Source organism: Poromitra crassiceps, assembly GCF_964638095.1.
Source record: "Poromitra crassiceps genome assembly, chromosome: 25".
NCBI lineage: Eukaryota > Metazoa > Chordata > Actinopteri > Beryciformes > Melamphaidae > Poromitra > Poromitra crassiceps.
Window position 1 is genome coordinate 2,699,313 of NC_139649.1, and position 27,763 is coordinate 2,727,075.

Below are 27,763 nucleotides of genomic sequence, written 5' to 3' on the forward strand. Positions count from 1 at the left end.
CACACACGCAGTATTATAGGGCGTTCACACCGAACGCGATTTCGCAAATTCGTGCGGTGAGACTACATACAAAGTCAATGCAGCCACGCCATTTCGCCCCGGGCGAGCGAACGACGTGGAATTAGCCTCAGCCGCTATTTCGCTTGAGTTGACAATTTTCAACTTGAGCAAATAATTCACGCGGTCAAACTCGAGCGAGGAGTAATGCGATTTTCACGGTTAGTGTGAACGTCCCTTTACAAGTCTTAGGTATCACAGTGCGCCGATGTTTCTGTTCAGAATTATAAAGACCCGCAGAACCGAGAGCTCCCAGGACGAGTTCCAAAGCTGCTGCCGCGTGCGTCCCCGAGGGTTCAACTCAAGACTCCCATCCACAACAAGCAAGTCTCAAGTCTCAAAGTAGGTCACCAAGTCAAGTGAGTCCAGGATCCCAAATCTAACGACTTCCAATCAAAGTCTTCTACACAAACACCAGGAGCCAAATGTATAAACCATGTGTGCACACAGAAAGTGTGCTGCACCATATTCCACAGGTGGTGAGAATGTGCGTACCGGTACACATCTCTCACACTGTATGAGGTCTTCTGAGTCAGACTAGTAGTGTGTCAAAAAAGCATCATCAAGTGTGAATTTGGAGCTTTTTTTAGGCTTACACAGATTTCTACACCTAAATATACACAGAGGTTTATGTATTTGGCCCCAGGACTGGATTCCAATAGTCAAAAAACAAATAGAAAACAAAAAACGTCCTATGCCTATTCCTAACCGTTTCTCCTCGACCTGGATGGAAAATGTTGTGAGGTCAAGGAAAGATGTGAAGGAGAATGAATAAAGGAAAAGAGAAGAGATGTCACGATACATCACGAGACAGTTCAAAATCAATACAAATGTGTGAAGATTCAAATCGGTCAGATGGAAAATAATCGGGATGCGTTGCTTCCCCCCCCCCAGTTCTAGAAAAGGAAATATTCATTCATTGCAAAGATTGTTTTGCAGTTATACCCTACCTCAGAAATAAGAGGATTCTGTCATTTGATAAAGAAAAAAGTAAAAGTTGAGTGTATCGTAACATCCCTACCCGAGGGTCTGACCCAGAAGCGCCTACGGGGTCCGGGCCGGGACCTCTACTTCCAGGTCATTTCAATGACTGTGTTTACATAGACTTGAGTATCCCGTTATGAGGCTTATCCTGGTTTTGATCATATTGGGGATATGGCGTTTAGAACACAGAGAAATCAGGTTATTCATATCCCTGTATACATGATAAGTAGGCTACTACTATCCCGGTTATGGATTACTGCATGCTGCTATCTGCTCAGGCACCTGTGATGTTTACAACACAAAGGCATCACCTGCGGCTCTATTGAGTGTGACTTTTTGGGCCAAGACTGTCTGAGACTCTCTCTTCACGGTGGTCTGTCCCTGTCTCTCTCTTCACGGTGGTCTGTCCCCGTCCACGTGCAGCAGCGCGCTGCTTCTCTTTCTTTCATTGTAGTCAGGACACCTTCTACGTCTGTATACATAGACTTTAATAAGTCAGCATGCTTCCCTGCTTTTTCTCATCTAAACTAACAAGTATATTTAATTCTTTCATCACCGAAAGAAAAAACTCGTGAGACGTTTTCGTTCCCGCCATTACGGTTTGAATTTTTCTGTTGTATCACTTGGCTGAAGCCGCACCTGCGCAGGTCGTCTGCAGCGGTCAGAAACCACGATAAGATGTACATACAAATTTCGGCTCGCCTACCAGATCGGCTTGGGCAGGCATTGTGATTGGCTGTACTGTATGTCGGGCACGTGGGATAAACGTGGGCAAAATGGCCGACAGCTTTAGATTAGCCAACAAGCTACGCTACTGATGCTATCAGACATGATAGACATTCAAAATATGAATCATACAAACATTCAATGATCATGATTCAAGTGTTACAGGACCATTTCTCATAAACATGAGCCTTACTTTTTTGAAAATAAATGTTATGAGAGTTTAACTTCATCGCTAGTTGTCGACCTCGAGCCAATCCTGTACCTACACAGGCAACAGTATCCCGGGTTGTACTCCAGGTAGCATAATCGGGTTTCTCAAAACCGGGATAAGGGCGTATTCAGGTTTCTGAAATCGGGATATGAAGTTTACACGCGCAAACACAAAGATACTTCCCAAGGATTCTTCAAAAACCCGATAATAACCGGGATACTCCTGTCCATGTAAACGCAGTCACTGTTAGGAAACCTTCCTACGCAAAACAAGACTATTGGAACACAGCCAAGATCTCAAGTCAAAACTTTAGAAACCTTTTCAAGTCATCAAAGAACAAGAAGTCAGAGTCAAGTCCCCAGTCACCAGAACCCAAGTCGAGTGGAGTCTCAGGTGTCTTCATGCAGCAAGTCTCGAGTCTCAGGTGTCTTCATGCAGCAAGTCTCAAGCAGTTACAGTTGTGACCCGAGTCCCCCTCAACCCCCCCGGTCTTCAGCGTGATGAAGTCAATGAGAGTCTAGGAGTTGAAACATGCAGCAGCTTCTGACTGGAGACTCACACACTGCCACATCTGCATCGCTGGCCGGTCTGCACCGCACAGGTGGGTCGGCCATCTTGGGCAGCGTTGGATAAAAGCGTCTGCCAAATGACGTAATGTAATGCAGCGACAATACACAACACAACACCGCTCGCACAAACCAGTTGACTTAACAAACCAGTTATTTATTGAGTATTTTCAAGAAATGGCTAACAATTTATTTGAGCACTATTTTGTCTCCCAGCTCCTCTCTTGGATGTTATATCTCTGTGTAAACATTGAAGAAAGCCTAAAGGCTGTCTAGCGTTAGCCAGCTAGCCGGAGCTAATGTCTTAGCTTGTTAGGCATAGCGATTAGCCGTAGCCGGCATAGCCATTAGCCATAGACTGATAAGAGATAGTTAGGCCAAACTCCATTAAAATTCTCACAATTGAATGCGTCTTTGCTTATCGGCAAAGGGTCTTCTGTCAAACCTCTTAAAATGAGACTCGGTACCTTTACTAGATCGTGTGTTGACACTTTTCACTTTGGCATTCATATAATCCACCAAGCAGCACCTTATTTCAACAAATGTTCAATGTTAAAAGTGGCTGACCCTCCTTGCTGCTGCCTACAGTATGTTGGTGGAAGGCGATTGTTAGAATAATAAGTGAATCAATGATGACACTAGTTTATTAAATTAAAGAAGTTCTGCTTGGAGGATTGTAGGCTACGTATGCCGAATGCTAACAATTCACTGCAGCTTTTCAGGAATAATTTATGAGCTCTGTGTTTAGCCAGTCAGATCTTTGAATGGAATTGAGCTTGCTCTACTCTTCTTACGAGAGAATGACCACCAGAGCCACGTTAGAAACTCTAGTATGGTTTGTCCAAGTGGTGTTGCCATACATGGCTGTGCAAGATGTCCGACCCATGTGATTGCGCAGCACCAATGGGGCAGCGATGTGAATGGGGCAGTGACGTGACGGAGAGAGGAAGAAGCTAAAACGACAGACAGAGGTGTTATGGATCAGTGTCATCCCCATCGCCCCCCGTTAGCTCCGTGTTAAATGGTTCCAGACTCTGCAGTCAAACCGTTCTTCAGATCAGTGGTTGGTCGGTTCAGTCCATCCTGCACGTGACATCATCACCCTGCTGCTGATGACTGACAGCCGTGCAGCCAATAGCGTTGTTGCCGCTTGCAGGGGCGGGGCATACAGAGCACACGCCGCTGTGTGATTGGCTGGTGGGACAGTGGGAGAGAGCAGCTGAGAAGAACAGCTTTCTGCAGTGAGGTTTCAGTCTAGTAGTGTTCCTGTTTGGGGGGGGGGCGCGGGGTCTCAAGTGTTACCAGTTCATCAGAAGCCTTCAGGGCTGCTGGGAGGTTGGGTCCACTTTATTGTGGGAGTGGTCTATCCTTTTTTCCAAATGTATGGAAGTGAATGGGGAAACGACTGTACTTCTCACTTGACTTATGACCTCAGTAAACATGAGTTAATAATGAGTTAATGGTGTCAATCACTAGTTTCAAGTCATCTTCAACAGCGCATGATGTTCATTTAGTCAATTATGCTCCAATTTAGAGTCAAATAGACGATAAAGCAGACTATGGTTCGGGGCGTGATTGACAGATCACCGATGGCGGATCGATAGCAGGCGGCGGCGAGGCTCTGCTCGTCCAAATTCACGTCACTTCTGGCTCCAAACAACCAAGATGGCGACGGCGAAAATGCCAACCTCGAGGCTTCAAAATGAGGAGTCAACAAACCAATGGGCGACATCATGACGACTACGTCTTTATATTTATACGGTCTATGTTCCTAATAAGATCAAGTTCACAAATGAGCCGCCATGTTTTCTGAGGCTTTCTTCTTCATATGGAAGTGGGCGTGGTTTAATCTAAACTGCATTGTGAGGAGAATGACAGACGCATCAGGGTCAGCTGACATCACAGCCCTTTCTCTCTCTCTCCTCCCAGCATGCCTGAAGGCATTAAACAGTGGGGGGGGGGGGGCGGGGGGGTGTAAGGGTCAGAGTTCAGAGGTGCAGCGGCTGCAGGCTGATCTGCGGTCAGTTTACATTAGACTGTTCACTCTGACAGCAGATCTGCAGCCTGTAACAACAACAACATGAGTTTTAACACACAACCCACCAGAATAGGCACAGCGACTATGTTTACATGCATTGCAATAATCCAACTATTGACCTTATTCTAAATAAGATAATATTTGAGTTAAGGTTAATATCAGAATATTGCAGTGCATGTCAAGTTTAACATAGTCAATGTCTCTCACACACACACACACACACACACACACACACCACTGTGCTCAAACACAAAAGCCACTTATGGCACAAAACACTGGAGCAGCAGCATGAAGCTCTCTGTCCACCTGTCTGGTCCTTACAGACAGTTCAGCCATGCTGGCTTCAGTCCGCTGTGGCTGTTGCCATAGTAACCTGTGATCCTGTGGTCTGTTACCATGGTGACCTTATGGAGGACTGACTCTCTCTATATGGCTCCGCCCAACCTTAACTGAGGCCACGCCTACATTCACTTTTAACAAATATGGCCGAGGTTTTTCAGGAAGTGACATCATATATACATCATCATCGTCGTGTCTCCGGCGGCAGCGTCGCCGTGGAGACAGAAGGCAGAAAGGAGTGGTCAGATAAGGGTCAGGGCAGGGTCATCGCCGCAGCAACCGCATCAGTGTTCAGGAGGCGAATCACAACTCGACGCCAAAATGGTAAGAAAAGAAGAAGAAGAGACACCGTTTAGTTTCCAATAAATATTAAAAATAAATCAGCGAGCAGAGAAAAGCAGGTTGGTACAGAGCTGAGCTCCGCCTCCTCGTTGGAAGAGGCTCTGCGGCAGACGCTTCCTGGTAACGGGGTGGACGCGGCCGTCACGCTTCCTGGTAACGGGGTGGACGCGCCCCGTCACACGGGGTGGAACAGCAGCGTGCAGTCGTCTCTGTCTCGCTCCACGCTGCTGTACAGGCCCGGCCAGGGGGCGGCGCCTATGGGCCGGGGGGCGGGGCTTCGGGTCCGCAGGTAGAAGGAGAGGATCTTCTGGTCCAGACGCAGCTGGCGGGGGATGCTGTCACATGGCTTGGGGTCCAGATCCAAGATGGACACCGAGCAGGAGAAACCAGGGGGCCTGCAGGGGGGACAGTAGAGTCAGCACACTGCACCAGCTGCACTGTTTATTTCTCTATTAAACTAGTCCAATAACAACAACGACCAGCTCAATGTTTATTTCTCTATTAAACTTAACATTTATTTACATGAAAATCTTTGAGATGATCACTTTAAGTTAGCTAATGTTAGTAAGCTAACGTATAGCTACAGCAAGAGCAGTTGGCCTAATATCAGATCACCAACTTCCTCCTTATTTCTGTGGTAGGTTGGTTGCCGACATATATTTTTTTTAAGTCTAATCTAGTCTTCTAGTCTAATATTTGGCACCAATGTTGATACTCAACCCGAGGCTCTAGAGCCACATGTGGCTCCTTTATGGGTAGTTGTGGCTCTTATAAGTCCTACTTAAAATAAATAAAAATCTAAACAAATAAATGGAGGAAAGGGACTTTTTGGGGGGATTGTGGCTCTCGCAAAGATTTTGTGTTTTATTTTTTGTCAATGTAGCTCCTGAGTAGGGCAAGGTTGCGTAGCATGTAGTGTGAAAACTTGAGTAACAGCATATCATTCTAGTTTCCATTTCTAGTTATCTTTATAGTTGTGATTGTGTAAATAGGCCTGCTCCAGTCAGGCGCTCTGCCTCCCCCTGCTGGACAGAAGCAGCTGCTGCAGCTTCCTGTTCTCACCCTTCATCCTCCTCTTCTTCCTCGCTGCTCGGCAACAAGGCCACCATGATGGAGCAGTCCTTGGCTGTCATGGCAACGCAGTACTGCTGCACCTAGAGCCAGGTGTGGGGGGGTGGAGAGAGAAAACATTTGAGTTAACTGAAACAATAAAAAATAATAAAAGCTAGACTTAACTGAAACAATATTGTGTACTTAGAAAAGTTAAACTCTCTTTTTGTCAATATTTTATTTTCAAATTTTTCTAACAACACACGAATAAGACAAACAAACATGCTCAGACACAGGAAAAGAAAAGAAAAGAAAGAAAAAAAACATAAGAAAAGTTATTCTGAACCTAAACATTTTTAAACAATAAATACTAAGCTGAAATGAGCAAACTCACTCGGAAACAAACTGAAACTAAACTGAAGTGAAAACAAAACTAAAACTAAAACAATAATACAAAACAACAAGCGCAAATTCGCAATAGATGCGACCAGATATTTGAATTTCCAAAATGCACCGACCAACCAACCGACTGACAGTGACCTATAGAGCTGCTGGTTGCAGCTCAAAATTAAAAAAGAAAAATACAAAACTAAACTAAGTAAAAAAATACAAAACAAAAATTTTAACTAATGAAATATAAAAGTATAATAACTATGGAGCAGTGAGACCTTGGCCACAGCGAACTCCACTGATCCGTCATCATCTGCAGGACATTTCTGCAGTTTCTCCAGGAACGCCTCGTCGTACGGCCCATCCACCTGCAGACGGCTCCTGACACACACACAGGAAGTGACATCACACACTCAAACTAGATGACAGGAAGTGACATCACAGATCATACTACACTTGATGTATGACTTCAGTAAACACTTTACTGGCTTTATGGTCTCAATAGCTAGTTTGAAATCTTCTTCTATACAGCGTGATGTTCATCACACAGTACTGTGCTGCTGTACCTCTCCTTGGGGAACTCCAGCAGGTGTTGCTCCACTCGGCAGTACAGTGGGAAGATGCCTTCAATGTCCAAACTGTCCAACATCTGAGTCTGCAGGATCCTGCCCAGAACACTGTCTGAGGGCAGAGCCTGAACACCTGGTGAGAGACAGAGAGGTGTGAGAGAGACAGAACACTGTGAGGACAGAGCCTGAACACCTGGTGAGAGACAGAGAGGTGTGAGAGACAGAACACTGTCTGAGGGCAGAGCCTGAACACCTGGTGAGAGACAGAGAGGTGTGAGAGAGAGAGAGACAGAACACTGTCTGAGGGCAGAGCCTGAACACCTGGTGAGAGACAGAGAGGTGTGAGAGAGACAGAACACTGTGAGGGCAGAGCCTGAACACCTGGTGAGAGACAGAGAGGTGAGAGAGACAGAACACTGTCTGAGGGCAGAGCCTGAACACCTGGTGAGAGACAGAGAGGTGTGAGAGAGAGACAGAACACTGTGAGGACAGAGCCTGAACACCTGGTGAGAGACAGAGAGGTGTGAGAGAGAGACAGAACACTGTCTGAGGGCAGAGCCTGAACACCTGGTGAGAGACAGAGAGGTGTGAGAGAGACAGAACACTGTGAGGGCAGAGCCTGAACACCTGGTGAGAGACAGAGAGGTGAGAGAGAGAGAGAGACAGAACACTGTCTGAGGGCAGAGCCTGAACACCTGGTGAGAGACAGAGAGGTGTGAGAGAGACAGAACACTGTGAGGGCAGAGCCTGAACACCTGGTGAGAGACAGAGAGGTGTGAGAGAGAGAGACAGAACACTGTCTGAGGGCAGAGCCTGAACACCTGGTGAGAGACAGAGAGGTGTGAGAGAGAGAGAACACTGTGAGGACAGAGCCTGAACACCTGGTGAGAGACAGAGAGGTGTGAGAGAGAGAGAACACTGTGAGGACAGAGCCTGAACACCTGGTGAGAGACAGAGAGGTGTGAGAGAGAGAGAACACTGTCTGAGGGCAGAGCCTGAACACCTGGTGAGAGACAGAGAGGTGTGAGAGAGAGAGAACACTGTGAGGACAGAGCCTGAACACCTGGTGAGAGACAGAGAGGTGTGAGAGACAGAACACTGTCTGAGGGCAGAGCTAGTAGAGTAGGCTAGACTCCTCATTAATTAAGTAGGCTAGACTCCTCGTTAATTAAGTAGGCTAGACTCCTCGTTAATTAAGTAGGCTAGACTCCTCGTTAATTAAGTAGGCTAGACTCCTCGTTAATTAAGTAGGCTAGACTCCTCGTTAATTAAGTAGGCTAGACTCCTCGTTAATTAAGTAGGCTAGACTCCTCGTTAATTAAGTAGGCTAGACTCCTCGTTAATTAAGTAGGCTAGACTCCTCGTTAATTGGCAAATCAACTGATGTCCCCTGACATTTGCATGAGAGAGAGATACAGGTGAATAACCTGTTCTCTTCACAGGTCCAAACCTCAAGGTCTGGAAATGATCAAACTCATTTTCCACACTTCTCCTTTTAAGTATGTAAGAGAACAGGCAGAGAGACAGACATACAGACAGGCATACAAGCAGACAGACAGACAGACAGGCAGACAGGTACTGACCATGGCGGCTCCTCTCTCTGCTGGCCTCACAGAAGCTCCTCCCCTCTCCTCCTCTGTCCATCCCCACACCTCCGTCAACCCCACCACCAGTCAACAGGGCGTTCACCAACATCTGAGAGAGGGGGAGGGAGTGAGACAGAGAGAGGGGGAGAGAGAGACAGAGAGAGGGGGAGAGAGAGTGATTGTATTGTATTGTAACTATCAATAGATACGTAAGCCCCTCCCTTCATCCTGATTGGCTGTTGATAATCTAGATCTACTGATCCCAAAGTGAGTTCAGGGATGGCTACCTTCCTTAACTGTGACACTTCAATAAATGAAGAGTCATTGACAGAATGAAAATATACAATTATTGCCACCTTGTGGCTTTAAGATGCAAATGCAGTTGGGATGTTACGTTATGGTTGGCCAGCAAATAACAGCGTTATGTCTTCTTCTCTTGCCTTTGACTGTTTAATGATTTATTTCTTGTACTATGTTCTCCTTGTTTGACAATTTCTTACAGTTGTGTTATTGTGTTGTTATCTCTGTTGTGTTATTGTGTTGTTATCTCTGTTGTGTTATTGTGTTGTTATCTCTGTTGTGTTATTGTGTTGTTATCTCTGTTGTGTTATTGTCTTGTTATCTCTGTTGTGTTATTGTGTTGTTATCTTTGTCATTGTGTTCTTATATATGTTATTGTGTTGTTATCTCTGTTGTGTTATTGTGTTGTTATCTCTGTTGTGTTATTGTGTTGTTATCTCTGTTGTGTTATTGTGTTGTTATCTCTGTTGTGTTATTGTGTTGTTATCTCTGTTGTGTTATTGTGTTGTTATCTCTGTTGTGTTATTGTGTTGTTATCTCTGTTGTGTTATTGTGTTGTTATCTCTGTTGTGTTATTGTGTTGTTATCTCTGTTGTGTTATTGTGTTGTTATCTCTGTTGTGTTATTGTCTTGTTATCTCTGTTGTGTTATTGTGTTGTTATCTTTGTCATTGTGTTCTTATATATGTTATTGTGTTGTTATCTCTGTTGTGTTATTGTGTTGTTATCTCTGTTGTGTTATTGTGTTGTTATCTCTGTTGTGTTATTGTGTTGTTATCTCTGTTGTGTTATTGTGTTGTTATCTCTGTTGTGTTATTGTGTTGTTATCTCTGTTGTGTTATTGTGTTGTTATCTCTGTTGTGTTATTGTCTTGTTATCTCTGTTGTGTTATTGTCTTGTTATCTCTGTTGTGTTATTGTCTTGTTATCTCTGTTGTGTTATTGTGTTGTTATCTCTGTTGTGTTATTGTGTTGTTATCTCTGTTGTGTTATTGTCTTGTTATCTCTGTTGTGTTATTGTCTTGTTATCTCTGTTGTGTTATTGTCTTGTTATCTCTGTTGTGTTATTGTGTTGTTATCTCTGTTGTGTTATTGTCTTGTTATCTCTGTTGTGTTATTGTCTTGTTATCTCTGTTGTGTTATTGTGTTGTTATCTCTGTTGTGTTATTGTCTTGTTATCTCTGTTGTGTTATTGTGTTGTTATCTTTGTCATTGTGTTCTTATATATGTTATTGTGTTGTTATCTCTGTTGTGTTATTGTGTTGTTATCTCTGTTGTGTTATTGTGTTGTTATCTCTGTTGTGTTATTGTGTTGTTATCTCTGTTGTGTTATTGTGTTGTTATCTCTGTTGTGTTATTGTGTTGTTATCTCTGTTGTGTTATTGTGTTGTTATCTCTGTTGTGTTATTGTCTTGTTATCTCTGTTGTGTTATTGTCTTGTTATCTCTGTTGTGTTATTGTCTTGTTATCTCTGTTGTGTTATTGTGTTGTTATCTCTGTTGTGTTATTGTGTTGTTATCTCTGTTGTGTTATTGTCTTGTTATCTCTGTTGTGTCATTGTCTTGTTATCTCTGTTGTGTTATTGTCTTGTTATCTCTGTTGTGTTATTGTGTTGTTATCTCTGTTGTGTTATTGTCTTGTTATCTCTGTTGTGTTATTGTCTTGTTATCTCTGTTGTGTTATTGTGTTGTTATCTCTGTTGTGTTATTGTGTTGTTATCTCTGTTGTGTTATTGTCTTGTTATCTCTGTTGTGTTATTGTGTTGTTATCTCTGTTGTGTTATTGTGTTGTTATCTCTGTTGTGTTATTGTCTTGTTATCTTTGTCATTGTGTTCTTATATATGTTATTGTGTTGTTATCTCTGTTGTGTTATTGTGTTGTTGTTGTTGTCTTTGTGGTGTAATAAACAGCTTGTTGGTACCTGTATGAAGTCGTTGGTGTAATAAACAGCTTGTTGGTACCTGTATGAAGTCGTTGAGCACGGCCTTGCTGCTCATGTGGCTGTGGATGCGATTGTTTCCCAACACAAAGTAGGGTCTGAGCTGCTGCAGCAGAGAGCAAGGGTCCAGGAGGTCTTCACTGCTCTCCTTACCACCATATATACACTGACCGCCCTGAAAGAAACACACAGGAAGACACACGCACGCGCACGCACGCGCGCACACACACACACACACACACGCACGCGCACGCGCACACGCACACGCACACGCACACGCACACACACACACACACACACACACACACAACACACACACAGGCAGAGTCACAATTCTGAGAATAAAGTATGAATTCTGAGATTAAAGTCAAAAACGGAATTCTGAGTAGGCATGCCCGCGACTAGTCGGTTAAACGTTTAAATGCCTAAATTATCATAATAATAAACAATGAAGGCGGGAGCTGTTGCGTCTTTACCAGCCACTACTGTAGCCCCCCCAACCCCCCCTCCCCCCACTAATGCCCGGATGTAAACAAAGCGTTAGCCAGTGTTTCAAAATAAAAGCTCTCAGGACTCTCACATTTTTCATGACATTTCATCTTATTTTGAAGCAGGATTTAACAGCAGCCGGCCGCCGCTACTAAATGTATATAGCAAAAACCCTGGTTCTGTCTCACCTTGAAGATCTTGAAGTTGTTCTGAGGTTCTTCTATCAGGTGTTTGATGGCAGAGAACATTCTCTGTCTGTTCCTGAACAACAAGACAAACACACACTGATCACAAGGATGAGCAGTCACAGCAGAACAGAAGTACAAGACAGTACAAGGCTTTTTTTTACCTCTCCCTGCACAGTATCCTTTCTATTGTACAGTTGTCATTGATGTGTATATTTTATTGTCTTGTTTTTACTGTGCGAATAAATAAAATAAACTAAACTAAACAAGACACTCAGATCACCTTCACACCCCCATACTGTCACATTACCAATAACCAATTTTCAATATGCTACAGAGGTGCCACACTGTGGAACAACTATATCAATATTGCCAATCGTGCATTGTTCAAAAGGTTCCCTGTCAGGTGCTTATTTGCGGGAATGTGGGAACGCCCACAAAATGTTAAATGGCTGGCGCGCGAGTGGGGTAAAACCGTCGATATATCTCAATGGGCTGACTCACCAAAGGACGGTGCTGCGGCTCTAAACTACAGGTTTAGACTACAGGACGTCTGTTCAGATGTGCGTTTACTGCGGTGGTTAAATCCCTGATCGTGTCTGCCTGGGCTGGGCTATCAGCTAAATTCGAACTTTGCTGAACGGATAGGAAGGGGGATTTACCCCACCCTGACCACGCCCCCAGCCAGGATGAGCCAGCTAACCCAGCGTCTATGACGAGACATCGCCTCAACCTATCCATGGCCAATCAGGCCGGCCAGTTCCCTGTAGCTACCGCAAATAATGACATCACAATGGGGAGCCACAGGCAATGGCATCACAATGAGAGTGATGATGACAATGTCACACAGTGATGACATCATCAGCAATGTGACATTCCAGAGAAGTGACATCATCAGAGCCACGAGCCAGGAGTGATTTCATAACCACTCAAATCCACCAGGCGCTTATTGAAAATAAGAATTTGTTCTTAATTAACTTGCCTGATTAAATAAAGGTTGACGATGACCACTGATGATATCATCCGTGATGTCATAGATGCTACTATCACATCTATAAGTAGACGCAAGTGACACTATTCTGTTCCTAGTCTAGGACATGTCTCCATCACGTATGTTCATTGACACTTCAGCGCCCGCACAGACCACTCCTACTACTGGAGCGTTTATCTGGATGATAACGTTGACCCAGGAGAGGCCCCCATGGCCCAATCCGCCTTCCTGGATCCCTGGAGAATGAAGGAGCTGGAGTTGGAGCTTCAGACATGTAAGGAGACCTCTTTCCTACATGCATCTTCTGTTAACTCATTAAATCCAAGCTTAACCTCTCTCTGATGAGTCACATATAGTCCACATACATCACACCTACACCTAAAGCTGGGCTCAGACTACAGGTTCTGACTATCCTAGCCGATTTTGAAATCTGGCTGTGACATGCACTACAGGAGAATCTTCCCAGATTATCTTCCCTAGAATCTCAAACATGCACACACTACAAGATTTGTAAATGTGGCGCACCACGCACTACAGGATATTATTAAGATTATCGGCAGGATAATCACATTGATTCGGCAATACTCCGAACCTGTTTCGTTTTTGGGGTTCCAGCAGTGACCAAAGCGCTCCGCCCCCACCTCACCTCTCTCTCTTTTCTCATTTTCATGCCCGTCTCGCCAAACAAATGAATCTCACGGTAGTTAGCATGCGTGTAAACAACGCGACTCTATTGTCTGTACAAGTGAGAACACAACACATGCGCTACCAAAATATATTCCCCTGCTGCATGTCATGAAGATCGGCAAAAGTTTGGATAGACTGGATTGCTTCCCGCAGCAGCAATGCCTTTTCCCCCCCACACTGCCTGATAAGACAGGTAGGAGATTACAGCCTCTGACTGGCAGGGGCTCAAAACTACGATATAACAACTTTTTATTCATTGGTCATTCATTGTGATATAAATTAGTGACAGTTTCCCCCAAATACTCATGGTTCTGTGCTGTTGGTATTTGGTAGCCTATCTGATACCTGCAGTGCAGCGCATCAAATGAGCCGCGTCAATTAACGATAATGACGGGAGTCTCCCGCAGCAGCAGAATGATGTATTCGCGCAGATTTTCAGTCCTAAATATCAAACATGTTTGATATGATCGGGACGGCCCCGATGAGGCTTTGAGCAGATCGGGAGGGTTAAGATTGGATCTGCAAACAGCTCACACTACAAGATAATCGGTGCCGAAAGTCGGGCCCGACCAAGCTTGGCAAGCTGCCAGGCCAGATTTCTCCTCCGATTCTCGGGAGGGGTGAATCGGGCATAAATCGGCCCGAAAATCCTGTAGTGTGAGCCAGCCTTAACATTGCCATTTTAATTTGGATTGTTTTTATGTTTTACATTTTTCTTCTTCTACAGTCGTTTTGTTTCCTTTCTCTTGTTTCTGTTATATTACATAATTTGTATGAATGATTATTCATGGTTCTCTGAGATAGAGACATAGTATAAGCACAGATAGGGTTCCATGTCTCTCTCTACCTGCTAGAGCTGCCGAAAATAATCGATTCAGAGATGCATCGCGATGCTTAATAGGATGATTCTGAATCGATTAACAAATATCAAAAATCGATTATTTTTTTATTTTTTATAATCAAATAAAATAGAATGTAAGTACATGCAGTTGTTTATTTTAATTATGGATCATAATACAATGCAATTCCAAATGCACTTTTATTTTAAAAGTAGCCACACAGTGAGAAAAAAGAAAGTGAGAAAAAATAAATCATGTATTGCGGAAAAAGTGATGCATCGATTTAAGATGCATCGTATAATCGAATCGAATCGAATCGTAGACTTGTATACCGGTAATCGAATCGTATCGAATCGTGAGATCAGTGAAGATGCACAGCTCTACTGCCTGCACATTGTTTTGTTGTTTTCATTTTGTCTGTCTATGTTTAAAACAAATGTGCAAGTAAAGAAAAGAAAGACAAGAAAAAAGTAGTGGTATCAGTAGAAGTAGCAGGATTCTCACCCAGAGAACAGGTCTAGAGGACAGTACAAACTGGGTTTCTTCCACTTCCCATTGGCCACCTGTAGAGAGAGACAGGTAGAGGTGGAGGTTTCAGCCTACGTTGAAGAAATTCTGGAGATAAAGGCGTTCTGGAGATAAGGAACATCGGACGGACGGACAACTTGAAGCCATAATACCTCCGGCCCGGCTATCCCCGGCGGAGGCATAAAGACATGTTTTATAAGTGTTACTTTTGATGTAAAAAAGGTATTTGTGTAGTTGTAGTTACCTTGTAGTGTTGGTGCATGCAGAAGCGACACACTTTGGTTTTGATGTCTTTGCTGACGTGTTTGGAGGACGGTAGGAAGCCACACTTAGGCTGAAAACACACACACACACACACACACACACACACACACACACACACACACCACAGAAGAAGAGACAGACAGTTCATCATGATAAAGCACTTTAGATTAAAGTTAGCACTTTGGTGCTAAACATGCAGCCCATTCGAGTAAGGTCTGGTTATGATCAGGAGTTCACTGCATGTTTAGAAACAGCTTTAACGTGTAATGCTCCCACACTGCGTTATAGCTTTGCTCGTGCTAATAGACCCTTCTCACGGGGGCCATTTTGGGTCGAAAAGGCAGGGTAAACACAGGTGCAAGCAAAACACTAATGAGGGTTTCCAACATCCATGATTGGAATTTGGAAAGCCTCATTAGTGTTTTGCTTGCACCTGTGTTTACCCTGCCTTTTCGACCCAAAATGGCCCCCGTGAGAAGGGTCTATTCTGCCATCTGTTCCCTCAATCTACTTCCTCACGTCCTTCCTCACTCCTTCTGTTGCATGCCCCAGCTGGGTGAGGTACGCCCTCTGCTGGACTGGTGTAAAAGTGAACACAGTGTGAGCTCTGGAGATTGGAGTGATACAAAGTAACAATGTTGTCGGTCAAAAAGGTTAATAAATCTTAATCAGTTACGACGGTTAATCGTTACTATCCGTAGCTTCAACGCCCTCTCGTTCAGTTTGACAGCCTCTTTGATATGACGTTTCATGGCGACCAAACTATTTGGAAGCCTGGACGAACGAGTGCCTAATGATAATAAGGATGCCCATAGTTGTGGTTGCCGTGACACAAGTGTGTGTGTGTGTGTGTGTCCGTGTGTGTGTGTGTGTGTGTGTGTGTATACCTTGATCTCGATGCACAGAGCAGGAGTGGGCGTGGTCAGGTGCAGAGTGGGCATGGTCAGGTTGGGCAGACAGAGAGCACAGCCGCTGTAGATATCCATCACTTTATCACAGCGCCAGGCTGCGACACACACACACACACACACACGCACACACACACACACACACACACACACACACACACACACACACACACACACACACACACACGCACACACAGTTAGTTTAGCTGGTGGGTTGCTAGATTGTACTTCAAGGTTGCGTAACTATTTTTCATGGGGGTTCTCATATGAGAAACCCAGATCGTTGTCGGAGGCCCCCCTTTTTTTGTCCTGCCATAACCTCTAATTTTATCACTAGATCAAATGATAGATGGCTCAGGCCGTCCGGGTAGTGTAGCGGTAGATTCCCTGCCTACCAACGCGAGGGGCGCAGGTTCGCATCCTCGTGTTACCTCCGGCTTGGTCGGGCGTCCATACAGCGACCGGGGCAGCAGATCTGAAAAGCATAAACAGCCGTGGGATTAGTGAGAAAGTTGGTAAAAGAAGGAGAGAGCTACGAGGGCTTGAGCACAACTAGTTCAAGTGTACAGCTGTGGTTGATGGATATGTTGGATATGAGACTCAGGTTCCTGAGGACTAAGTCACTTAAAATATTCTCAACTATCTGGGACCCGTTTCTGGGCTACTTTGATGAGGTTGGGGGTAGGGCTGTCAAAGAATACTCTATAATCAAATATATATATTAAATTATTAAAATTAAAAAGAATATTTGAATATGAAAATTAATATATTTTATGTATGTATTTATTTATTATTATTATTTTCTCTTACATTTAACCAGGTAAAAAAAGAAATGGCCAAGAGGGCAACATAAAAACATACATCGTTTGCCTGGTTATTTAAAAACATTACAAAAGTGTAGGCTACTACTGTACTAATGCTGACTGAATAAATATGGAAAAACAAAACAATGTTCATGTTGAAATTTAAAAAAATATATGTTCAAATAAATATACCAAGTAGTTACTATAAGTTCTCTGGTTGTATTGGTTTGCCTTGCCACGAACGTAAAAATAAAAAATAAAGAATATAATAAAAGATATATTCGAACGAATATGTTTTGTTTAGAAGGAATTTTCAAATATGATTTTGGGCCAATTTTGACAGCCTTAGTTGGGGGCGACGGGTGACTTGCCCAGCTGGTTTCTCATGGACCCCCTTCCTGTGTCTGAGTTTGTTTCTTTCTTTCTGTACAGCGCGTAATGAGCTGCTGTGATGAAGAATATGTCTTACGTCAGCAAGCTTCCAGCAACGGAGGGTCTGAATCAAAAGTACATTTCCTGGGCCCTCGGAGAAACGTATGTTACGTCATACAGCATAGTGCTGGGTACCAAGGACCGGTATTTCATTGGTACCAGTTCCTGATGGGTCGGTACTGGCAGCATCGATAAGGTCCTGGACGTTCGTATTTGATTTATTTTTGGTGTCTTTGTTTTGTTTTGACCGTTCCCACCCTACTGATGACAACCTGGCTTGTGCAACAACCCATCTAAGCCTGGAGCACCTGGAGAAAGAGAACACATACCTGTCTGTGCGTCGGCTGTTCAGCTTTCAACACCATCATTCCCCAGCACTTGGTAAGCAAACTAGGCACAATGGGTCTGAACACCCCCCTCTCTAACTGGCACCACAGTCAGTACGTTATGCGTCACTGGACAGATCTGTAACTAACTTTGCAGTCTGAGTCATCTTACATAGCCTATGTGCTGTACCACAGTGCTGCAGTTTCTGATTTCTATTGTGTTTCTATGTTCTATGTTTGAGACAGGCAAAGGACCTGTATCAAACAACTGATATCAGTTGGATGTTGTGAAGAGTACATGTCTATATCATTTGCTAAGATGTTATGATATAAAAAGATGCTGCATTCTGTTCTTTAATATACTGTACTTTGATTCCTATGCAGCTCACATACACGGTTGCTGTGTGGCCTCGCCTGCTCTATTGGCGTGGGTGTGTGGCCTCGCCTGCTCTATTGGCGTGGGTGTGTTGCTCACAAAATGTTATTCATTACCCTTACATTTACATGTGTGCAGGTGTGTGTGTGTGTGTGTGTGTGTGTGTGTGCCCCTTAAGTTCATCAGTGCCTATGACATCATCAGTGATGTCATAAGATGATTTTGCTCTTATGACATCACTGATGACATCATCAGTCTTATGACATCACTGATGACATCAACAGTGATGTCACAATGTCTGTGAGATCATCAGTGGGACAAAAATTGAAACAGAGGACAGAGAACAAACATTGCCCACTTGCTCCCTTTTAATATATACTGCTCTAAAGAACAGTGGCAGTTCCTCAGAGAACCTCCAGGATGAAGGGGCGGGGCCTACCTGGTCTCTGATGTTGAACTTTGATTGACAGCTGTCTGACAAACTCCAGAGGCAGCTTGACCACTTCCTGAAGAAGAAGAAGAAAAAGACGATCATCACTTTAATCCAGTGTTCAACAATTAATCCAATGTTAATCGTGATCAGGAACTTGCAGCTGATGTCATATCCAGGTCAAAACATTTGTTTACAGTTGTAAAGTTGTACGGACTCGGGCCCTGCTCTCTCGCTTCCTCTCCCCCCATTCTCTCCCCCCTCTCTAATATAAGATGGTTCAATCATGTGTATTGAAAGTGCTTAGCTAGATTTAGCTAGATACTGTATATCCCTGTTACGCCCTCTGAGACATGCTTGTGAATTAGGGCTATACAAATAAACTTGACTTGATGTCGTCAGTCTCACCCCGCTGTGGACGAACTTCTCTCCCAGCAGGCTGCTCATCACCCTGGAGCTGAAGTCCACGATGTTCTGGATCTGTCTGAAGGCCTGCTCAGGAGTCTGACAGACAGACAGACAGACAGACAGGTTATGAGTTTGGATTTAAAGGGATAGTTCTGATTTTTGGAACCCTAGCCCTAGGGTTTACATTTTTTTTACACCAACCCGTGCCTAGTAATTAGTAAATAGGGCCTATTTACTAATTACTAGGCATGGGTTGGTGTATTTTTTTTTTTACCGGTTCGATATTATACATTAAACCGCATACCTTTCGCCGACGGAGGCATACAAATATATATCATACAAACATTCACTGATCATAATTCAAGTGTACAGGACCATTTCTCATAAACATGAGCCTTACTTATTGAAAATAAATGTTGGTAGGGCAAGTAGATCTGGTACACACACCGGCCTGTCCTCAGTGTGAGTGGAGGAAGCTAAGTTAACTAGCCATTATTTATCAGTTCATCATTAGTTGTTTGAAAAAATTTAAAATCAATAAAATGGTGAAAAATGTGGATCAGTGTTTAGCCCAAGATGACGTTCTCAAATTTCTTGTTTTGTCCACATCCCAAAGATATTCAGTTTACTGTCATAGAGAAGAATATAAACCAGGAAATATTCACATTTAAGAAGCTGGTATCAGAGAATTAAAAAAAAAAAAAAATCTTAAAAAAACCCCTCAAACTGATTAATCAATTATCAAAAAAGTTGGCGATTTATTTAATAGTTGACAACGAATGGATTAACACATTCAGTGCCACAGCGCTTCAGTAAAATTGTCTGGAGCCTGTGCCAGATTCACTTCCATTCAGTTGAAAACAGCTATAGAATTTTTTCTATTATGGCTATATTAACGGGGCTGGACTTTAATGAAAGATTGAACACTCCTGCTTCTTCCAAAGAAGAAATTTTGTTTCTAGACAGTTCCATTATGAAATTACAGCCTCTCAAAAAAGTGCACTTTCAAGGGTTTTCTGTCGTTTTTTTTTTCTTTCCAAGATATAGCCCCTTTTATGAATACCTTTTGCACTCTAATTTCGAGCACATTCACTGACTCTGGCTGGTGTTTTTTGATGTGGTGGCGTGTGGTGTGGTTTCTGTGCAGCCACACACCCCTCTCCCCCCCCCCCCCCCCCCCTCTCCACCTCTGAGCTGCGGGCTCCTCCCACACGCACAGAGTTTGCTTTCTCGACTCCGTTTTTGCCCCGGACAGATCCCAGCTTTGCTGCGCGCATCATTTCCTTGATGGGCATCAAGGAAATGATGCGCGCTGGCAAACGCGACTGAACGAAAAGGCTTGGCCCGTTCGGCTTCGGATGCTGGCTTTCTAGGAAATCGTGTGGAGATAGATAGAAGCATAAGAGCTCAGTTGTGAGCGCGGATGCAGCCGAGCCCACTCTCGCTGTAGACGGAGCAATATATACGGCTCTGGCAGAAAGCATGCATCGGTTTCCACGGCTTTCTCCGCTGTCTCCTGTACAAAGTAAAGGATCTGAGGTGGGTGGAGCAGCTCCTGTGACGATGTTTAAGGTGGCGCCGTGTGATCCCTTGAAGGGATTCATGCTCACTGGCTGGGTACGACCTTAAACAGCAGAATTATGGAATAATATGAATTATGATTTTAGGACGTCCACAGACGTCCTTGGCACTGAACGTTACTTTTTTTTAGGACGTGCACAGACGTCCTTGGCACTGAATGTGTTAATGGTTGCAGCTCTAATGTGAAGTATTAGTATCAGTACTCGGTATTGGTGAGTACCCAAAGTTGTACTTCTATAATAACAGTATCGGTGCACTCCTAGTTTTGTCCACAAAACTTTCTCATGATTCACATCATTGTTCTGCTGGCTGCTTTTTTACCATATGAAATACTTCACATAGTTTAAATAGTTTATTACATGTGTGTTCAGGTGTAGCCAGCTGCCTGGGATGACACACACACACACACACACACACACACGCACACAGTACCTGTGGGGGGTTCTCAGAGTCCTCTGCGGGGTACTTGAGTAGGCGCAGAACCCTGGAGTGCTGCAAGTACACAAGACACAGTGTAGGGAATTAGCCATAATAGGAGCATTCAAGTAGCCCAATACAGCCTTAACCCATTGATACCTGATGCAGTATTTGTGTGTGTATCCCTTTAAAGGGATACACACACAAATGAGGGATATACACGCAAATGCTGCATCAGGTATCAATGGGTTAAGGCACGAGTGAATCGCATTGGCATTCAACAAACATGATAATGATTAGGGATGCACCGATATGAAAATTTTGGCCGATGCCGATAACCGATATTAACATTGCTGTTATGGTCGATAACCGATATTTACCGATGTCGATATGATCTGTATAAAACCACATTTTTATGATCATCACATTTTGTACATACTGAAAAACACATGTTAACACTGAATTTGAAAAAGTTATGCATTTCTTTATTTGCAAAGCCTTTGTAAAAGCCCATAAATCATAGATTTACTGCATTATTTCATATCAATTCTGAAGAATTTGGCTGATAATGATAAGCGATATTAACATTGCAACATCTGACCGATACCGATATGTTAAAAAATGACCAACATCGGCCGATACCGATATGATTGCCGATATATCGTGCATCCCTAATAATGATTTAGCTAAAAACACATGAAAAACACAGCGTTAAGTGCCCGCTATTAACATCGCACATATTAATTAATCACTCCCTAAATAACTGCTCAACTCACCAGATACATCGATTTACTCAAGTCCCAATGTGCTCTAAAGATACCTGGCTTTACTGGGTTTTTATTCTGTAATGCGCCCAATCTGGAGCAGTTTATTATTATTGACTTCTGTGCCACCCTACCGTGTGGAAAATTCATTTCAAGTTTAATCCTATAAAGCTAAATCAATCCCATTAGAAATAGACAGAATACGGGAAGCTAGGCGTTTTTACCTTCAAAATAAAAGCAGTAATGTATAAATAAAAAACCGAACTGTCGAAAATTGACTTTTAGTTCTCTGTGATCTGTGTGTTCTGTGTATTTCGGATCACACACACACACAGATTTGCAAAATGCATCAATAATGCTATTAGTTTATTTAATTGCCATTATTGTGAAGGTTTTAACCATAGGTTTACTGGCTCATTTGATCCTGCTCTTGAGTTTTCTGCAGCTGCAATCTGTACTGACGGTGTATAAATTCAAAATAAATCAAAGGCGAGAACGCAACGACAGTTTGCCGTTTTATGCAGAGACCGTTGTCATCTAAACATGGCCGTAGTCCTTCGTGCGGCAGACCCGGGTTCAAATACGACCCGGGTTCGAATCCGACCCGTGGTCCTTTGCCACTATCTGGCGCAAAGAGGCTGACAATAGGAGTCGATTAGGAAACAAATAAAAACATGCAACAAGCAACAGATAGAAAACCCATCTAAACAGAGATACATGGAAAACAGAAGGAAGGGAGGCAGAGAGCGTGTGGGAGGGAGAGGGGAGAGACAGAAGAGAGGGGAGGGGAGAGAATGGGGTGGTTAAGGGTAGGGGAGGTTGTCGATCAAATTCCTCCTTAAAATCGAAATCCTTAATGATCAATTATCGATCATCGATTAATTGTGCCCATCCCTACTGCATAAGGTAAAGGTAGGCACACTGACTTGCTCTACCCTTCACAGAATCTTGTCAACATCCTAGCTTCACACCTGCCACACCCCAAAACCAGTCAGCTTCATACCGAGAGAGGCACGCCCCTCGCCACTCCCTTCTTCCTTACTTCAGACCCAAGTGGAAAACAAGTCACACACACCTTTTCCTCTCCAAACACACAAGGCATGGGTGGATTTCCGGTTTAGCGGTCTGGTGTAGGAGCTCAAACCGGTTTGATTTCATGCCACCCGGCTGAACCGACATGTATCATTATGCCAGGTTCTGGCAAATTAAAAGGCAGCCTCAGCAGCCTAAATCCAACTTGTATTGCATTTAGTAATAAGCAACATGATGAACGTGATTAATCTAATGTTTATTAGTTGGTAGCATTCTAGTCTGCACCGCCATGTAGAATGGTTATGAAATCTGCCGAAGATACGGCTCTAGTTGAGGAAGAAATGAGTTAAACTGGTGCTGCTGACGGGAAGCTGTTTGGACACTTGAGGAAACCGGGCGTTTTCTATGGTGCTCGAGGAGGCTAACGTTAGTAAGTGCTTCATCAGGAGTTCCCACTTCCAGTCACAAAGCTGCTGCCTGTGCACTCAGTCTGACCTAATGAATAATGCTTTTACTGACACTTTTGCATCTGACCGCGATTGCCATAAAATAAAATAGAAAAGTGCACATAACGTTGCAGAACGTGACTCAGTCGCATCTTGGAGAGAGCAGCGTTTCTAGCAGGTGTGTGTGTGTGTGTGTGTGTGTGTGTGTGTGTGTGTGTGTGTGCGTGTGTGTGTGCGTGTGTGCGTGTGCGTGTGTGTGTGTGGGGGGGGGGGGTTTGGCTACTTTGTTTTTCATTCTCTCAAAGCCTAAGGGCTTATGCTTAAAGACCCTGGAAACCGAAAATCCACAAAAACCTTTTAACTACCGTATGTAATTTAGGGTCTTATGTGACTAATTAGTAAGCCTCAAAAAGACATTAGTTTCAACCCAAATCCTAAATATCACCATTTCCCTTGTTTAAAATGTTTCTTGAGGCAGGATTTGAATTGGGCGGTGCTTTGGGAGCACTTAAAAAAAAGAAGTAATTAGTGCATAAAGTGACTAAAGTGTAGTGTGAACAAACAGCACTGTTTGTGTGAGTGTGTTCTTCGTCCTCTTCTTCTCCTGCCAACCAGCTTGCAGGTGTTGAGTGTGTTTTAGAGATGGAAATAGAAATAAATTATCAGAACGTTGGGAACCATTTTTGCCCCTCGATCCTGGTTTTTAGGGGCATTCTGAGATGTCTTGGGGCATTTGTGCCCTTGTGCCTGGCTCATTTCCTACACTGAGTTCAGGTCACATAAGGACACGCTGGGTCCGTCTCTATGGAGCTGGGGACGGCACCCCCTCTCTCTGAGCTTTGCCCAGTCTCTCTAGACTGCACCCCTCTCAAGACAAAACCCACCATTATTGGCGTCTGTTGTGTTATAGACCTCCTAAGCAAACAGATTCCTATGAGCGCTTAGAAGCATCTTGTATTAGGAGTAATATGTTGCATGGAAAATGAGTGTGTTATTTTTCGTGACCTGAATACGAATCTGCTATTGCCTCCTCGAAAGAGCTGCTTAGTGAAATCATGATCAAATGGTAGAAGAAGGATGTTGATGTTGCTTGGAACCTCTTCAAAGAGCATCTCATAGCTGCACTTGATGCTGTGGCTCCAATGAGGGAGACTAGACTTTAAACAGAGAAGTGCTAAGTGGATGACCTCTGAGATTTTAAATCTTATTCGACAATGTGAACTATACTTCAAAAAGTTTAACAAGTCAAAACTGACTACGGGCTATGATACTTTTTTTTAATTTTTATAAATCAAGCCAGCTATAGCATAGAGAAAGTGAAGTCCAAATTTGATGTGGATTCTATTGCTGACAATGCACTCCAGGCTCCACAGTAAAGTCTAAATCAAACATTGATCAGTCATTGAAGATCATTTGTGTTTTGATCAATGGAAGGGTGCTAGTCATTTTAATAGTTTTTTTTTTACAACAATTGCTTCCTGTTTGGTTGATAAATGGCCTTGTGGCTCAGGGACATACGGCCCATCCTTTGTCAAGTCTTTTTACAAAGACAGAAATGTTGTTCCAGATGCCTTAGGGATTAGTCCTGTCTCAGTGGAAAGGGTAAGGGCGTGTCAATCCGCTTTACCAACAAATCAAGGGACCGGTTTGGACCTTATTCCTGCTAGATCAGGCATGACCAAAGTCCGGCCCGCGGACCGATTTTAATCGGCCCACTGCTTTGTCTCTCAAAATATACTACTATACAGGGCTTGATTTATATTTAAAAAAAAGCCTAGTGCCCCCAACACCTAGTGGCCATTCGAGGAACTACAGCTTTTCAATTCACTTCCGCGTCATCGGAGGGAAGCCGGGGAGGTTGCCCACTGGTCTGAAGTGACGTCTGTCTAAAAACTCAGAAGTGAATGTTTTGTTCACAGTTGTTTTTTTCTTTACTTGAAGCACACACTGAGAAGCTTATAAGCACTTTAAAAACCTGCGGTACTGCGAAACCGTGGTATTTTCCTCCAAGGATATCATAGTCAAAAACTCATACCCGCACATCCCTAGATACTATTTGGTTAGTCACCCTGATGAAGGCCTGTGTGCCGCAACGCATTGGCGTGTTTTTAGTTTTCGCTATTATTGTATTAGCCATATAATAAAGGCTTTTTAACTGTTTTCAATCACAAGAGTGCCTTGGTTGCTCCTTTTTTTGTCACAGTTTGTTTATTATATCACAAATCGCAATATTGTCCACAATAATTGCAATCACACCTTTTCCCCAAATCGTGCAACACTAATTCGTATTACATGTACATTTGTCTTCTTCTTTTTTTACAAAGTAGCATAACTTTAGTCAACCAGACAAGATTTCTCCTTGGGGTAGCTTTGCTGTAGTTCAACTCCTTCCACTGTGAAGTAATTGGTAGCTTGTAAAGCTAACGTTGTGCTTTCAGTGAGCAACAACCCTGCCTCTCTCCTCTCTCACCAGCTGACACACACACACACACACACACACACACACACACACACACACACACACACACACACACACACACACACACACACAGCCCTCACTTCCATTTGTCAAGTGTTTTATCTGCAGTGTTTTCTACATGACGTTAACTCGGATTGTTTTATATTTATGGAAACGCTCTGAACTGCCAACAGCTGAGCTGACGTTAGTGAACACAAGCTAACAGCTAGCTAGTAGCCAGCTGAGCTAACGTTAGTGAACACAAGCTAACAGCTACAGTCACATCAAGACAGATGACAACTCACTCTACAGCCATTAGCAAACTTGGCTGCGTTTCACTCAGAGGTTCCTGTGAGCAGCTGCAGACAGCTACAGCGAAAGAACCGTCATCTGCCATGTTAAAGCTACCAGGGTTTACACCATTGTTTACACTAACTTAGCTTAGCTTAGCCTAGCCTAGCCTAGCCTAGCCTAGCCTAGCCTAGCTGACTCACCTGTATGTGACAGACCACCAGGCTCTTGTTTCCCTCTCCGTGATACTTCCAGTCGTTCTCGTCCATTTTGTCCAGTTCCATCCCCACACAGAGCAGGCGCTGAGCAGCAGGGATTCACTCAACATATATAGAAGTTTTAAAAGGTCAGAGTACTGACTGAGTACTACAGTGAGAGGGCAGAGTACTGGCCGAGTACTACTGGGACTAAACTTTAGTCTGGACAAGTACACAGCCACACTGTCTCTGCTGCTGCCTGCCGTGGTGCCCGCCCGGCCCGGCCGCGATTCTCTTTCCCCAGGATGGCGAAGGCATGACCCGCCCTTCTCTGCCTCTGATTGGCCTAGCGACATGACCCGCCCTTCTCTGCCTCTGATTGGCCTAGCGACAAACGTTGTTCATCCAATCACATTCGCTTTGCTATCCTGCATCTCTTTTCAGTGTGTTGTCACGTCAGTAACCTCGCCACTTGGGTCACCAGGCTCTCGTGTGGTCAGAGAGACAGACAGCAGTTTTGCTTGTTAGAGTGGATGAAAGACGGCACTGTGTGTTTAGGCCTATATGTTTTTATAGTCTGCAGGGGCGGATCTAGCAAAATATTCATGGTGTGGATCATCATATAAAGATTTTGGTCGTTCGAAGCCAGATTGAGATTCATATAGGAATATCTAATTTTAAATTAACATTAGGATTAGACGGTTGTGATGTCAGTATTCAGTCTTAACAATCATATATTTGCTCCTTTTCTCACTCACTCCTATGTCACCACCTGCTCTCCCTGCAGGGTTTGAGATTCAACTTTTTTTTTTATCACCAGCCAATATAGCTGCTAGATTTTAAAGTTACGAGCCAATTAATTTCAACTAGCCAAAATGTTTTTCTTGAAATAAACCAGAATATGAGTGCCACTGGGTTAATATAAGCATACGTATCAGTACAAATAAGTTATAGCATAATGAATCTATAAATTACAGCAGGGCTATTCAACTAAATTGTTCAGGGGGCCACATTGTCAGAAACCTAAGGGACCGGGGGCCGGACCGTTCCCCGAGCCAGTACACTTGACACAGTGCGCCACCACATTTTCGCAGCCGCGCTGGAACTATTATTAAGCAGGGGGTGCTGTAAGGAATGGAATCTTGACGAAGAAAATTTTATGTTTTTTGGACTTTTATCCATATTTAAAATAATATTTAATTTTAAATTAACATTAGGATTATACTGTTGTGATGTCATTATTCAGTATCTTCTCCTTTTCTATTATTAGTATTAGTATTAAATACTGAGTATCTCATGAAAAACTATTAATATTGCATCTTTTCAAAGCCAAAGCCAGCGGTGAGGTCTCTCAATAAGGTTTTATTGTTTGAACCAGCACGCTGAAAAGTAGGACCGGATTTGTGCCTGCAGGTCCACAAATCGAGATAGCATCTGTCTAAGTTTTGCTTTGTTGTTCCTTATAAAACCTCTGTCCAGACTAAGCCCTGCCTTCCTTCTGACCTCACATCCTATTCTCCTCCACCAATCATCTCACTCCGTTCAGCTGTGGGAACGGTGTGTTTCTTAAGCAAATGCAGAAACTGGATCGATAACCAGCTAGTCTTCTCTCCTCTCCCAGATGCCCAAATCCTTTGTTGACCTCTCTCTGGAGAAACTAACCCCCTTCTCATCTCCCCCTTATCTCAGGCCTGAGGGCACAATACTTGCCTCTTCAAGTTCTTTAATAACTGTCCTCCAGGGTGAAGCTCCTAGCCTCTTTACAAATGCTTATGAGCCTTCACCCAGTCATAAAGATTCAGGGCCAGAGCCACCT

The 27,763-nt window shown here is 43.6% G+C and overlaps 1 protein-coding gene across 1 annotated transcript in view; it reads right to left on the bottom strand.

Annotated features, from left to right (window-relative positions):
- Window positions 1–26,136, bottom strand: part of ippk (inositol 1,3,4,5,6-pentakisphosphate 2-kinase) — a 26,297-nt gene extending 161 nt beyond the window's left edge. Inside the window, exons 1-14 of the mRNA XM_083660930.1 lie at window positions 25,954–26,136; window positions 20,775–20,834; window positions 18,762–18,857; window positions 18,363–18,429; window positions 15,966–16,084; window positions 15,059–15,148; window positions 14,791–14,849; window positions 11,773–11,845; window positions 11,118–11,270; window positions 8,856–8,967; window positions 7,270–7,405; window positions 6,982–7,084; window positions 6,326–6,417; window positions 1–5,658 (exon numbers count right to left, since the gene is read on the bottom strand). The exon at window positions 1–5,658 is cut by the window's left edge and continues 161 nt beyond it. Coding sequence (XP_083517056.1) covers window positions 5,439–5,658; window positions 6,326–6,417; window positions 6,982–7,084; window positions 7,270–7,405; window positions 8,856–8,967; window positions 11,118–11,270; window positions 11,773–11,845; window positions 14,791–14,849; window positions 15,059–15,148; window positions 15,966–16,084; window positions 18,363–18,429; window positions 18,762–18,857; window positions 20,775–20,834; window positions 25,954–26,034 — 1,461 coding nt within the window. The 5' untranslated portion in view covers window positions 26,035–26,136 and the 3' untranslated portion in view covers window positions 1–5,438. The remainder of the gene's footprint in view (window positions 5,659–6,325; window positions 6,418–6,981; window positions 7,085–7,269; window positions 7,406–8,855; window positions 8,968–11,117; window positions 11,271–11,772; window positions 11,846–14,790; window positions 14,850–15,058; window positions 15,149–15,965; window positions 16,085–18,362; window positions 18,430–18,761; window positions 18,858–20,774; window positions 20,835–25,953) is intronic.
- Between the last annotated feature and the right edge of the window lie 1,627 nt (window positions 26,137–27,763).